At 52.2% G+C, this 14,404-nt stretch overlaps 2 protein-coding genes across 9 annotated transcripts in view; both read right to left on the bottom strand.

Moving 5' to 3' along the window:
- Hoxc4 (homeobox C4) overlaps positions 1-14,404 on the bottom strand; it is a 64,273-nt gene that overhangs the window by 24,427 nt on the left and 25,442 nt on the right. The window contains exon 1 of one of the 4 annotated variants that reach the window (XM_045152325.1): positions 12,939-13,046. The exons of the other annotated variants lie outside the window; for them this stretch is intronic. The gene's annotated coding sequence lies outside the window, so the exon portion shown is untranslated. Of the gene's footprint in view, positions 1-12,938; positions 13,047-14,404 lie in introns of those variants that run through there. 4 annotated transcript variants of the gene reach the window in all.
- Hoxc6 (homeobox C6) lies at positions 375-13,059 on the bottom strand. 5 transcript variants are annotated; one of them, XM_045152334.1, is made up of 3 exons: positions 12,939-13,059; positions 1,806-1,968; positions 375-1,031 (listed from the first exon to the last, which is right to left on the bottom strand). In XM_045152334.1, exons 2-3 carry the CDS (start codon positions 1,957-1,959, stop codon positions 724-726), a joined length of 462 nt encoding a protein of 153 aa, XP_045008269.1. In that variant the 5' UTR covers positions 1,960-1,968; positions 12,939-13,059; the 3' UTR covers positions 375-723. The 5 variants fall into 5 exon arrangements, with proteins under 5 accessions (XP_045008269.1, XP_045008267.1, XP_045008268.1 ...); XM_045152332.1 differs by having other exon boundaries at positions 1,806-2,031; positions 12,939-12,959; XM_045152333.1 differs by lacking the exon at positions 12,939-13,059 and adding an exon at positions 10,866-10,885 and having other exon boundaries at positions 1,806-2,031.

Genomic DNA, 14,404 nt, shown 5'->3' with positions numbered 1-14,404 from the left:
GGCTAAACAAACGTCATTCACTTTTTTTTTTCTCTTTTTGTCATTTTCCCTCTTTTTTCCCCCCTTTTAAAAATGAGATTGGAACACTGACGGTGCTAAACATAAATATAAATACAAAGACCACAAATACAGCTAAAAATATTCACACACAAACGGTCACAGTTTGTAATATGCCATAATGACCCCCAGGAATCTTTAAATACAATTTGCCTGGGCTGGGCATTTGCTGGGGCAGAGGGGCCGGGCAGGAACTGCGGGGAGGCCCTGGGGGTGGCCGTGGGGCCCAGGCGCGCCCTCCTTGGGCCTCCCGCCCTCAGGCTGCCAGGCCGGGCCCCGAGGCCCCGAGTGGAGGCCCCAGGCCCAGGGAGCCGGCTCTGCGCACGGGGGCGGGGGACTGGGAGGGAAATCTACGGAGTCTGAAGCGAGGTTCAGGGAGCAAGCCCCCAAGGCCTGGGCGGGGGAAGGGTCCTGCAGACGAGCCGAACGAGCTGGCGAGGGAGCTAGAGGAGGAGGAGAGGAGGAGGAGGCGCGTGGCGAAGGAAGAGTTGTGCAGTGAGGGAGGGGGTCCAGAGCTGACTTTCAGGTCCACGTTTGATTCCCTAATTCGGTTTTAGGAAATCCCAACACATCAATTGTGCCAGTGATAAATACAGAGTGTGTGTGATTCGGGGAAGAGTTGGGGTGAGCGAGGGAGAAGAGTGGGGGTGGCAAGGACAGTCCTAGTCACTCTTTCTGCTTCTCCTCTTCTGTCTCTTCCCGCTTTTCCTCTTTTCCGCCCAGGCTGTCGGCCGCTGCCCCTCCGCCGCCCCCCGAGAGCGTGGACGTGAGATTGGATTCTTTTTTCCACTTCATGCGGCGGTTCTGGAACCAGATCTTGATCTGTCGCTCGGTCAGGCAGAGCGCGTTGGCGATCTCGATGCGCCGGCGCCGCGTTAGGTAGCGGTTGAAGTGGAATTCCTTCTCCAGTTCCAGGGTCTGGTACCGCGAGTAGATCTGGCGGCCGCGCCTCCGGTCAGCTCCGTAACCGACCCCTAGAGATCCGGGCACAAAACACACTAACAGCAATCAGCAAGGCGGCCTCCGCAGACCTTCCTCCTAGTCCAGTCCTGACCCTCTCAACCTGGCCAACAGCTCAAGGACCCCCTCGGGCTCTCCAGCTTTCTCCTTTCTGCTCTGCCCCACCTACCCCCCTCACTGGGGTCCAGCCAGGACCCCCAACTTCATTCAGTCCTCCCACAGGTTGGGAGATGTGTATCCCAAAGGTGAGCGGAGGGTGTGTGTGTGGCGAGGGAGGGGGTCAGGGAGAGGCAAAAATAGGCAAGAGAGCTGCCAGTTTAAAAGCTTATTTAAATTAAAAAAAAAAATCCCCAATCCTGAGGCTAAGGGCCTCATTTCCGAAGGACTGGCCTCCCCCACCTTCCCAAGCAAACACAGCTCCTGGGAAAGTTCTCCCCACTTCTCTGCCCTCTCCTCTCCCCCTCCCTTCTCCTCAGCCTAACTCGACTTTGGGGGGCTCCCCCACCCTCTGCCCCCTCCCCTCACCGCCTGCCCGGTTCCTGCCCCCTCAGCTCGCCCTGGAGCCCTCCAATCCGTCAGGGGCCGAGGGGGCCAGGCCCCTGCGAGCCAGCGCGCTGGAGGCGAGCGGAGGGGGCAGAAGAGGGGGCCCTGTCTCGGCGTCGGCGAGGAGACCAGCGTGATTGTTTTTATGAGGCCATAAAAAACTCTCTCCGCCCGTTCTTCTAGGGAAGCCGGTCATAAAGCCAGTTCGGTTTATTTAATTTATATCTCGGAGCTGTAAAACTCACCACTGTGCGAATTCATTCGCTGCATCCAGGGGTAAATCTGAATGCTGGCTTTCTGGTCCTGGGGCGCAGTCCTGCCCTGCTCAGAACTAAAATCCTGAGCGATTGAGGTCTGTGTGTTATGTCCTAAGGTGTTTTGTCTGCAGTTTGAGAGCATGTCTTTCTCCTGGTAAAAGGAATTAGATCCATAGTCATACGGCCCCCGGCTGGAACTGAACACGACATTCTCCTGTGGCGAATAAAAGGGAGTCGAGTAGATCCGGTTCTGGGCAACGGCTGCTCCATAGGTCGAGAAATGCCTCACTGGATCGTAGGCGGTGGAATTGAGGGCGACGTTGGGGAGAACGTCCTGGCCCCCGGCGAGGTGGCAGGATAAGGAAGGGTTAGTGAAGTAGGAATTCATCCCTTTGCCTTTACCTGGTCGGGCTATGATTTCTTTAATATTTATTTCTGTCTCCAGTTTGTACTCGGAACTAGATGGTTATAGGGACGGCTCCAATCCAGGACAGACAAAATGACAAAGTCAGCTGACCCCCTCCCAGCCAATCGCAAGCCAGATGTCAAGAAGAGGGAAAAAAATCGCTTCTGCTTCTGTTGATTCCCTAGTTGAGACTAAGTGTGTGCTTTGAAAGTAAGACTTGGATTTCTTTTTAAAATATATACGTAAGGTGACTGGTTTGGGGGTGAAGAAGGCATGCAGGGTCCGCGAGCAGGGCCTTAGGCCCGCAAAAGTCCCAGGAAATCTTTTGGACCCCAGCTAACTTCACTGGGCTGTGGCCAAAGCCAAGGCCACTGAAATCCTTGTATTTTTCAATCTTATTTCATCTTTTATACCTGCTCCTTCTAAAATTACATTCTGATTTCTTCATGGGGGGAGCTCATTCCCAATTAAAGGGGTTCCCAGAAATACCACAAGACATCCTGGCTTGACAACCATGGAGTATGTCTCCATCACTAAATCAGCATATTTCCCCCCACTAGTTAAAAAAATCAACAGGAATAGGGAATTTCATAAACCATGGTGTCCAGAGGAAGGAAAGTGTAGCTAAGAGTCCTGGATGTAGAGGAGTGTGGGGAGTCGTTAGATCTAAAGGGTGGAGGGGCTGCAGGGTGCAGTGGCAAAACTAAAGTGGGCATCTGCATTTGTTCTCTTTTTCCTCCTAGCCCCTTTCTGCTTCGTCCTCGGGACCCCCACTTTGGCAACATTTTTTGCCTAAAAGAGAAAATGTATAAAATAAAGTAGGGGATAAAGAAGAGGAGAGACAGAGGGGAGAGAAAGAGAGAGAGAGAGTGAGAGAGTGAGAGAGAGAGAGAGAGGAAGGGAGAGAGAGAGAAAGAGAACTCTGAGAGTGTAGAGACATCAACTCCTGTTTATATTGGTGAGAATTTATGATTTGGAGCCAGCCAGGGCCAGTGGGGCAATTCACATAGGATACAGCCAGAAAGAGAAGATTGGAGGGGACTCTGATGGACAGTTAGCTTCCAACAGCCTCAAGCCCCTGCCCAGGTCAGAAGCCCCCTGCCCTCTCTGGACTCCCTGCCCTGCCAGGGAAGGTACCCCTGGCCCTGAGTTTTGTGGCTGAAGGACTCTGGCTAAGGGCTCCTGGGAAGCTTTTGCTTATGTGCCAGTCTCCTCTGGACTCTCAGCAGCTCCTACCTCCATTTTCTTCCCCACCTTAGGACTGAGAAAAATGAAGGGATGGTTGGAAAGGGAACCTCCATCCGAGGCTTCTCAGGGAACCACAGTAGTTGAACTGAAACAGCGGAAGGTGTGCAGATTCTCATTGATTAATACAAACTTAATTTAATATCAGGACATAGACTGAAAACGCTTTGAGCTGACAAAGAGAGGGTGGTGGGGTGTGTGTAGGGAGCAGTGAATGCTCATATTTTCCCCTTCAGTATTTTTTTTTTTTTTTTGGGAGACTGGCTATAACAAGAACCCGGATGTCGCCGGATTTTATGATCTTTTCCTTCTGTGTAACAAAGCGGAGTAATCAATGGGTAGCAATAAAGCCATAAACGGGACTATGCTGGGGAAAAAACTCGTTTATTCGTCTTCTGTAACATTAAGGTTTCCCCGGAGTGTCGCTAGGGGGGAAAAATAAAGTTCGGACCCAAAAGCAGACTGTGTAGAAGCTGGTGCAGACAAAATGTTTGTTAATACATGAACCTCGTTAGGAGGTCAAAGAGTCTTCTTGTCAATTTGTGTTGGCTTCTAACAGTCCTACCATCCCCCTTCAAAAAGGAGGGGAATTGGTTGGAATTTAGAAGGGTAAGGAAAGATTCCAATAATTATAAAAGTCCTTCCCCTTGGAATACACTTTCTCCTTCCCAAGGATACAAAGAGGAAAGAGGGAGGGTGGTTCATTAAGAAAGATTTTTTTCTTTTAAGTTATCTCTCTCATTTGTAGGTAACATGGTAGGTACACAAACACAGACACCAATGTGAGTTGATTTTTGCTTTCTGATCCAGCTGTCTTCAAATTCATGGCGTGCCTGGGCAGAGGTTTCCAACAGCTGGCTGGGGCTCCAGTCCCCCTGGAGGGCCAGAGGGAGAGGGAGAGATAACAAGGGCAGTGGGGGGGGGGGAGTACCCTGGGGCTGAGCTAGGAACAAGTCAGTGCACCCCTGGACTTCAGTAGCCTCTCAAAGTTCCTAGCTTCCATTCTGCCCTGAGGGTAGCTGTGTAACAAGTAGAAGCTGGAGGTAAATCCCCCCCCCCATTTCAGAGTGAAATTGCTAGAGGGATAAATCATGTCAGTGATATTTCCTTCAAGATATTAAATTGTTGCAATGTATAACAAATTGAATGATGGAAGATAGGATGTCTTAATGAGGTTTTGCTTTCCACGAGTGTAGATTTTCTATGTATTTTAAATTTTCTTTTATGAGTGAGGGAAAGAACTTGAAAGAAAAAAGGGAATTCTAGGGAAGTTTGCACAACAGTCCCGCCCCTCCCCCAGAAAAAGGATGCCTGAGTTCCTCAATCAGATTTGGAGAGGAAAGACCCCAAAGTTGGGGATATTCTCTTTTGGGGCCTAAAGGCAATGGGCTTGGGGGTGGGCGACCTGAGGAGCAGAATGTAAGTCTCAGGCCCTGGAAAGTTAAGTGTTTTATTACGTCCCTAAGCAGAGGGCAGAGACTGAAAGGTCTCGCCGATTTATAATGAACAGAAACCAGCTGCTGAAGGGAAAGCCAGAAATGCTAGAAGGGAAAGACCAAGAGAAGCAGAAGTACAAATATCTTCCCATTTCTTAGAGACTTTGGGGGGATTCATTTCCAACATTTCCTCCTTTATCCCCTCCTGTTCCTAAGAAGGAAGCCCCTTTCTCTTAGTTTGATCTTTAATTGTGCAGCTGAAGTTTGCTGTAAGGATTCGTTCTAAGGGGGAAGAACAGGTCAGATGAGCTCAGATCTTCTCTCCATTGAGTTATATTTTCCTTTTCTCATTTTGTGTTTATTTTATTAATATTTTGGTGAAAGAATGACGGTCCATGTGGAGGGGAAGCTGGGGTTTGGATTTTTCTAAATATATTTATATTTTCCTGTTAAATTTGTCTGAAAACAATTATGGAAACTCATCAGCAGAAGCAAGAACAGATGTTTTATTAAAACTGCAGTCAAGCTCTGTAAATATGCACAATTCTTGAGGAGGGAGAGAATTCGTTCTTTGTTTCTACCAAAACAAGCCCAGAGAATCAGAGAAGCGTTCACACACACACCCCAACCCCAATCAGGCGCAATGCTTTGAGCCCTCATCTTCTGAATTAGGTATTCCTAAAATTGGTGTCAAGAGCAGATTTTCACTTTGGGTGCTGTAATTACTGGATCCACAAACAGAATAAGCACATGCACGCAGAGAGAAAAGGAATAAAGGGGGAAATTTGCCACTTGCAGCTCCAGTACCTCCACTCCAATCCAACACACATGCTTTTCGTGAGCCCTAATTATAGGAGAGGAATTTACTGCCTGTGTCTTGGGTCTGAGTGGGGTGTAGTCACTGGGCTGCAGTCTGCAGGGCAAAGGACACTTTGCCTAGCTGGGACACTTGGGAGTTTCCAGGGTGCACATAAACACTGCTGTTTCAGCTTTGCCCACTCTGAGCCAGGGAGAGAGGCTGGGTGGGGGGAATCCCTGTGACTCTGAACTTTGGATAGGATGTGCGGGGACTAAAGCCCTGCCTGGAAGAGGTTCATCAGCAGGCCCTCACCTTGTCTGCCTTTGCATTCATCTCTGTTCTGGCAAACATACTGATTTTGTAGGTACAGACATTGGTATGATCTGGAATTTTTATTTGGGGAACAAGCCTTTTCTGAAGGTCCTCATTACTTTGTGTTCTGCAGGTCTCCATTCTTTTCTCAGATGCCCCAACACTGCAAGGATATTTGTGACTCACTCTCCTACACAAATGCACACACCACTCCTGGCTGCGGAAGCCAGCTACAGATCCGTACCTCCAGAGGCTGTCAGGAACCCAACCCTGGAGCCGCAGCACTCCACGCCCCCAGCCTGCCGGGCTGCTTGGCTGTCTGAAAGCCCCTGCAGCTGTGGGACCCTGCCCCTCCACCACCCCTAATTCTTGGTTTCCAGAGACAGAAGAGCAGTTGCCCCACAGGCCCCTTTTGTGCCACTGGGCAAAGGCTGAAATCCCTCTTACAGAGAAAGCCGATTTTCAATAATTGCTTACTTCACCTCACAATGGCTCTATTTGGTTAAGGCTTTGCTGTTCTGGAGTGACTGTTCAGCTAACTCCACTGGCATATGATTAGATTTTTTTTTTATTTTAACAACTAAAAAATAAACCCTACTCCAAATGCTTAGAGTTTTGTGTACGAGCTCCTTTGATCTCCGTGAACTCAGAGTAAAAGGATTGCAAAGGGCATCACGAGCTGCCATAGAACCTAACCACCCCAGTCTTCTCTGCTTGGGGACACCAGAGCATGGAGCACCCAAGGGGCTCTGGGGGTCTCCCAGATGTGGTAGTGGAAGTTTTCTTAACACATACCTCCTCCATACACACAGTGTGTGCAAAAAAAAGAACACTCCTCCTTTCAAAATTCAAGCTTAGAGACACTTGGAGGAAAGTGAAAATTGACCCAGAAGCCAACCCGGAAATAGATCCAATTTGTGGGTGCTGATATTTGGTGGCAGGGACTTACACTGGACAGCTCAAGGGAGCTGGGGGTCAGCAGGAAGGAAGGAGAAAAGGGTCAGGTTGAGGGGCATGCCCAGCTGCTGAGAAATTGGCCCAAACACCTCCCAAGCCTGCCATGTTAAGTCCTCTTTTGAGCTTAGAATAGGTTGAGAGACTGAAGGAGCTGCAATCCAGCAGAGAAAGGGGACAGAGAGGGGCTCGGCTTCCTCATGCCATGCTTGCCTTCCTTCCTGTGTCTTTCCTGGCTTTTCCTGACTAGCACTCCAGTCACTTGCTGCTACCATCAGAGGACACAAACCATCACACTGGCACTCAATTATCTGATTTAAGGTTCAAAAGTAAAATAGGTCCTAAAAGCTTAATACGGAGCCCTCTTCCGGCTCCATCTGGAAAAAGAAATTCCGGCTTTTTGGGGCCTGGCCCTCCAAGCTTCCACCTTTATTCCAAAGTAGCTGAATAACCCGCTGAGGATGGAGGGAGTTCATAGAAGAGCCAGGGGCCTTAGCATCTCATCCCCATTGGGCATGGGGATGAAGATCAGATGCCTAAGGACATTTCAGAAAGAAAGAAAAATCAAGACCCAGAATACTTAGAATACTTAAGATCCAGAAAACAAAGCCAAATGAGGAAGGAGAAACACGAGGGGTGTGCTGCTCTGCACTAGTCCGAAGGATTCCCATCTCTCCAGCGTTTCTTATGCACCTGAACATAGGCTACTTTGGAGGCTTATGAGAATTGTAACATTGAAGAAGGTGGCATTTATGACATCATAGTGAATTGCCATGTGGACATTGTGAAGGTCATCAGTTATGTCTGATAGGACTTTCAAATGTGGGAACTTAGCCTTCCTCACTACCTCCCCCTTCTCCGCCTCTTTTTCCCCTGGTCCAACTTCTGCTTGAAAGTAAAATGTTATTATGTTCTGATAATCCAACAAGGAGACACCCTCCTCCTTTCTCTATATGTGAGTGTGTTTTGTATTGTCTGCAGATCTGAAAGAATCATTTAATCCATACTGTTGAAAGATGGAGATGGGGAGGAAGAATTCATTTCAAAAACAATAATATTACTTAGTTCAATGATACTCTTGGATGTGATAGCTCGGGAGCAAGATGAAAGACAGCAGCTCTCCTGCTCTACACCTAGTGGGATTGGAGATTTATAGGATCTGTAAAGAAGGGACAATTTAATTTTGTAGGGTTTGTTTAAATTCACTGCTATTTTGGGGGACTGGGAAGAGCAAAGAGGAGAGAGTGGACGTGCTTGATCTAGCTTTATGAACCCACCAAAATGATCCTGATTTAAAGCCCAACAACCTGTATCTCAGGAACACAGGAAGGAAGGAAAGATCCAGGTAGGGGGAGGCTCAAATTTCTCAATGACTGCAGGCCCCCTTAACCAGGCTTTACCAAGGGGAAGGAGGAAAAGCTGCCAGCAAGAGGAGGGCTGCTCAGAAGTCTCCCCACCACCAGGACACCCAGAGGTTTATGGTGTCTCCACAATTCCCCTGCCCCATAAACATCTGCCCTGTTTTAGGACACTTTCTGCTTCCTCCCCTCAGAAAGGGAGAATGAGGAAGCACGTAGGGGATGGAGGGGTGCTGAAAAGGGGAGGGAGTTCCAGATTGTGCTGCACTTTGTTCTCTGGGGTGAATTTGCTGGTTTGGCGGGTTTCTGACACAGGGTGGCAGCAGACAAAACAAGTAAACAATTCACAGACACAATAAACAGGGTGGCAGGCTGCAAGTGAGTGAGCCCCCTGGTAGAGGCGGTCGCTACCTGGGGGACCACAATCCGGGGGTGATGTCACCCCAGTGTTCTGGTGGCCCTCTGTCACAGGGAAGACAGCGATGGGCCCCGTGCAGCAAGTCTGGGCATGAGATCTTAGGAGGGGCCTGAGCGCTTTAGAAGCAGCAGAAAACCCCTCTAGGCCGGCTCCTGTTCCCACTTTCTTTCATGGGGCTTTTGGCAGATGGCTACATTCCCCCTCTGCTCTATCTTTTGGTGGCACTGTGAAGTGAGAAAGGCTGTGAAGGAAGGCCAGTTAATTCCCAGCAGCGCCCCATATTCAACGGTCTAAGGCCCACAGGCAGCAAGCAGGACACAACTTTTACTCTAGAGCAGACTCTGACCAGCCCTCTCTTCTAGTCTGCCTCACTCTGGCTTGGTGATAGACAGGATTAAAGTGCAATCCCACCAGTAGCCAGTTCTGGGTATATGGGGGACCTTCCACAGCTCTTAATCTGTCCCTACAGACACAAGCAAATCTGGGGTTTGAAGCCAGGCAGAGAGAGCTATTGACAGCACCCTTTCCCCTTCTGGCTTGCTCCCTTTGCCAGCTTCTCCACGCACCCTGGCTGGGAGCCACCAGACCACTGCTGGAGACACCATATCAACCACTGCAATACCTTTGCTGCCCCAGGGAGGCATCTAGCCCCTGGGATCAGCCCCATGTGCTCTCGGGCCCACAACACCCATGAAAGAGCCCACAAACTTCACTCACAAGATGAGTGGGTTCCCTTGGAAGGCAGTCTGCCAATTGGCAAAATCTGAAGGGTTGTGAGGGGGGGAATGCAGAGGGTGTAGTATTTCCTAGCCTAGAGGCTTAGACAGCCAAAGCAGTAAGGTCTGAGGAAGCCCTGTGGCATTGTCGCTCACTAGAACCCGCATACTCCGATTCCAGCGCACATGTATTTCCAGCACAACCACGCAGAGGGCCTCCTCCACGGGCCCAGCACTCCTCATGACTCCTCTCTCATTCACTGAGGACTAACAAAATTTCGCACGCACATAAAATGGTGTTTGAGCGAATATAACCATGGCAATATACAATTAACCTCGAGGAAATATGAGTCTCTCTATATTCCTCCCATGAATCTGAATTTGTATGTTTGAGTCTGTATATAATAAAAATCTGTAAGCTCACCAAGCCTGGTTTCAGAGCACAACAGCTACTTCAACAAGGTCACCTTCTCCCACCAAGGTCGCATTCTCTGTGGGGATCACAACTGTCAGACTAAAGAAAGGAAGGGTTGGCTCTGCCCTTTTCTCTTTAGTTAGTACAGGGGATGGCAGGGGCTCATAACACCCTGTAAACAGGGGGAAGGGTGCCCCAACAGTGGGCTCAAAGGGGAATGCTAGGGCCCTGGCCTCTGGAGAAGTCGCCAAGCCTTGATCTACAGATCAGTATCTGCCCGACCTCAGCAGAGGGTGTGCAGAGTCCTTGTGCCAAATGCTATTCCTGGCCACCCTGCTATTATTAGATAATCACAGAGGAGCTCTCCTACAGTGAGGACCGCATCCACAGGCAGGGACACTGACGATCGCCCCTGGCCGCCAGGGCCTGTGCTTCTGTTAAGCGACAAAAACCGAGACCGAGACTGATAGGGTGAGAAAAGCGAAAGTAACTGGCAGGACGCTACCAGTCGGGCCTGGTTTATGCCCTGGCCAGACGCATAACTGGAAAACCCAGGCCAGTCACTGCCGCATCCCGATTTCCCATGAAAGGATCTAGAGGTGAAGGGCACAGGGTAAGGTGGAGAGCGGCAGGACCCCAGGTAGAAAGGGACAATAAATTAATAAAAATACAAGGGCACCTGAGGATGGTGCTGTTAACCGACATCGCACCCTAGCACCTCGCTAGCTGGCGGTTAACACGTACAATTAGATCCCCGCAGGCCTGGAGGAGTACCACAGCCTTGCCCAGGCCCGCCCCTCCTATGGGAGGGGGCCCCTCTAACATCCCAGGTGAATCTCCACTGGCCTGGGCGGCCTTCTCCGGAGACAAAGGAAACCTGTGCCCCTGCAAGCCCCCCTCCCCTCCCCGTCAGGACGGCCATCCGCGGGGGAGGGGAGGCGGGGGTGGACAAAATACAGACAGACATAAGAGAGAAACAGAGGCCTCACCGGTGATCGGCGGTTCACACATGACCAGGAGAAAGGCTCCCACGTTCGGGCCTCCCCGGCCCCTCCAACTGTCCCCCACGTACTCCCCGGGCCCTTTTCGGGCCCCACAGGCTCCAGTCCCGGCGGGCCACAGCCCGGTTCCCCGCGGGGCGTGGGCCCTGGGCCGGGCCCGGAGGCCGCGGAGCGCGCGGCGGCCGAGCAGGCGGCGGGCTGGGCCCATTTGGGGAGAGCCGAGCGCTTTTCTCGATCGTAAACAAGGAACGCGAAATTAGCCCCTCGGCAGACGCCTCTGCAGACACACCAGTGCTATTGGGGGGTGGGGTGAGAAGGGGGAGAGAAAATGCCATTTCTTCCCCCGGGAGAATACCTCAGAGGCCTTTATGTGCGACTGCGAAAGGGATGAATTTTGGGGGGGCTGGAAAGCCAGGGAAGGGGCGGTGGGGGAGGGGAGGGAAGATGTACCGTCAGCTCGAGGCCCGTGGGGTTTGATTCGAAAGCGGTCAAACTGTATTTTTAACAATTTGATTAAAAGGGGGGGGTTCTCCCCCGCCCCCCCCCGTCCAACCCCTCCCAGGCGACGGGTCAGGGTTTAAACAGGAAATCGAGGAGCGCTCCCCTCCCCCACGTGGCTTGGCGCAGAGTCCCGGTCGCGCCCCGGGGAGAAGATGGGGAGGGGGCGCGCTGGCCCGGGCTAAGGTGAGTCTGGCGACGGCGCCTCGGCCCTCGCCAGGAATGTTGCCGCCTCCCCAGCTCCAGGGCGTGTCCGCCTGGGTGTGCAAGCCTTTCGCGTGTGCGCCGCCGCTCTTTGTAAACACCACCTTACACACGCAGGCAGGCCTCGGACCCGGGCGGGGTCAGGGATCACCCGGCAGCACATTCAGGGCCACGTACATTTGGAAGAAATTAAGCCACTGTGTTATGAAACCGTAAGTGTCAGGTTAAGGACTATACATCACACCATTAGCACCAATTATTAAGAAGACCCCGCTCGCCCAGGAATCGCCTTCTTCCGACGCCCCTGCCTGAGCAACCCCCGCCCGAGGCCCAGCCGGACCCCAGGAGGCCCAGCCAGCGAGGCCGAGCCTGGCCCTGCCCAGCCGGGGGGCGGGGGGCGGGCGCCCCAACCCCACCTCCGCCCCGACACTCGTCGAGGGCAGCCACGCGAGGCGTGCGAAGCAGCTCGCGCATCCCGAGTGCAGTGGTCGCAGGGTGGGGATGTGGGTGGGGGGCCGCGCCAGGCCTGGGAAGGGGAAAAGGGAAGGGGTGGGCCTCGATTCTCCGAGCACAAGATGGCTTTTGAGCGCAGCATCCCCCACCCCCACCCCTTCCAACCCACAGTGCAGGGCACCTCCCATCCTCTCCTCCGCCAGGGTGGGGGCTGGAGCAGGGGGTGGGCAGACGCTCGCCCCTCTGCTGACGCGCACCAGCCACCAGCCTCCCCCCTAATTGCCAATTAACAGGCTCCGCCGCCCGCCTCGCCGCGCTCGCTTCCTGCTCGGCGGCCCGGCCCTGGGCTCACACTGCGCATGTGTGAGCTCCAGCCCACTCGCTCTCCGGGAGGGAGGAGGCTGCCGGACAGGGAGGGGGCGCTGGAAAGTTTGTTTGGGGGCCGAGGGGGCTGACGTGGCTCAGGGGGCAATGGGCCCAGCCTACAGGTTCTCCCTCCTGACCTAGAGTTCGGCTTCCTGACCCTTTTGTCCGGGTACCAGCGCCCGGGAGTAGGCACATCTATCACAAACAGGTACGGACACGGCGGGCATCAGGCCCAGGGCCCGCGCCCTGGACCAGGGCTGGCACCCACCCGCCCCCACCCCCGCCCCGGCGAAGATCCTCTTGCCCCTCGACCCCAACTTCGGCGCACAGTGACATCAGTAAAACACATTCTCTCCATCTCCACTATTCCAATTTAAGCCCCATCCCCCATTTTACCTCCCCATAATTACCCACGCGCCCACCATCTCGCCAGCCCCCTCTCCTCTTAAACCAAGACAAGCCGTTGCTGTCCTTATCTCGAGACCGCCACCCAGCTACGGACCATTAGTTACATATTTGAACCAATAAGGAAACACTTACCGGGCGCTGCTGTCACTCTCCCTCTCTCCCTCTCTCTCTGCCTCTCTCTCTCCCACTCTCTGTCTTTCTCGTCTTCCCTCATTCTGTGCCGCGGCCGAGTGTGTCTCAGCTCCACACACACACATACTTTATATAAATTTAAAAATTAAAAGAAAGGTCTTGATAAATCAAAAAATAAAAATTAAAAAAAATCAAGGAGAGTTTTCAGAAAGGGGTCTGGAGGACAGCCTGAGAGAAGGGAGGGGTGGAGGCTTGAGCAGCTGGCGATCTCAGCTCCCACTCCTGCATTCCTCCTACCCCTTGGGGGCCAGAGGGTCGGGTAGAGGGAGAGGGAGAGGTGCCCCCAACTCCTGCCTCTCCCCTCCCACCCTGCCCTTCCCAGCTTCCGGCAACTCCACCTGGGAGGAAAAAAAATTAAATGGGGGAAAATAATTATTAATCAAATTAATTTAAAAAAATACTGATAATGAAGGGAGCGCCCAGCACAGGTTTCCCTGGCAATGGTTAGGCTCTTACAGGGAGGACTGTTCTGCGGAGCGCTCCGAACGGACAAACCACAATAAAAAGTTCACGTTCATGGATGGAATCCACATGACTTCTTGTGGCCAATCCAACTTGTGAGTCGATCGTAAACTTTTATTACTCAGCTGTAAATTTTCTGCAAACAACCGGGAATGCGATGCATTTGTGTAGCGTGTGCAAATGGGCGCCACGGTCGCCATGTTTACCCAATTCTTTCAGAAAGGGAGCATCCCCCGGCCCCCACCCCACCCCCACCCACTGCCCACTCCCTATGGCCCAGCTAGTACTGCTAGAGCAGAGTGTGTGTGGGGGGGGAATATAGAGACCGAAGAAGGAAGGGTACAGGAGCTGGGGAGGGGGCTGCCTTCTTTTGCTGTGCCGAAATTTTAATATTTTCCTTAATAAATGGGGGGTAGTAAGGCTGGATCTGGGGAAAAATCAAAGGTTTGCAGAGATTTCCAGCCCTGGGGCAATGAAGGCTGATAAAGTGGAGAGACTGGAAGAAATAGCCTCCCTACTTCTACCTTTTATTCTAGGAAGAGGACCCCATCTTGCCCACCCAGATACCCTGGACAGGACCCTATCCGAGAGGAGCAGGCTGCTAGCAGCCTCCCAGCTAAGCTGGCCCGTCACGAGTCTAATGAACCTGAGACTGGACCTGCCGAGGGCCGTCCGGGGAGGAAGCAGGACCCTCAGCTCGCTACCCTCATCTCCAGGTGGTCCCTTTCTTCAAAAGGATGACGCGCCCCACCCCAGAGACCATCATCCATAGCTCCAGGTCTTGTTGGCAGATGCCAAAGGCAACTTACAAGCTTTTGAGAATCGAAAACAAGATTAAGGCCCAAGATCCTTGTCCCTACTTCCTTACTCTTTGAGGTGCAAGACAGTATGAAACCTTTCGATCTTTTCAAGTTGCCCACACACCTGCCTTTTTTCAGAAAAAA

This window comes from Jaculus jaculus, chromosome 6 (assembly GCF_020740685.1).
Source record: "Jaculus jaculus isolate mJacJac1 chromosome 6, mJacJac1.mat.Y.cur, whole genome shotgun sequence".
Lineage (NCBI taxonomy): Eukaryota > Metazoa > Chordata > Mammalia > Rodentia > Dipodidae > Jaculus > Jaculus jaculus.
This window is presented reverse-complemented; position numbering and strand designations above follow the sequence as displayed.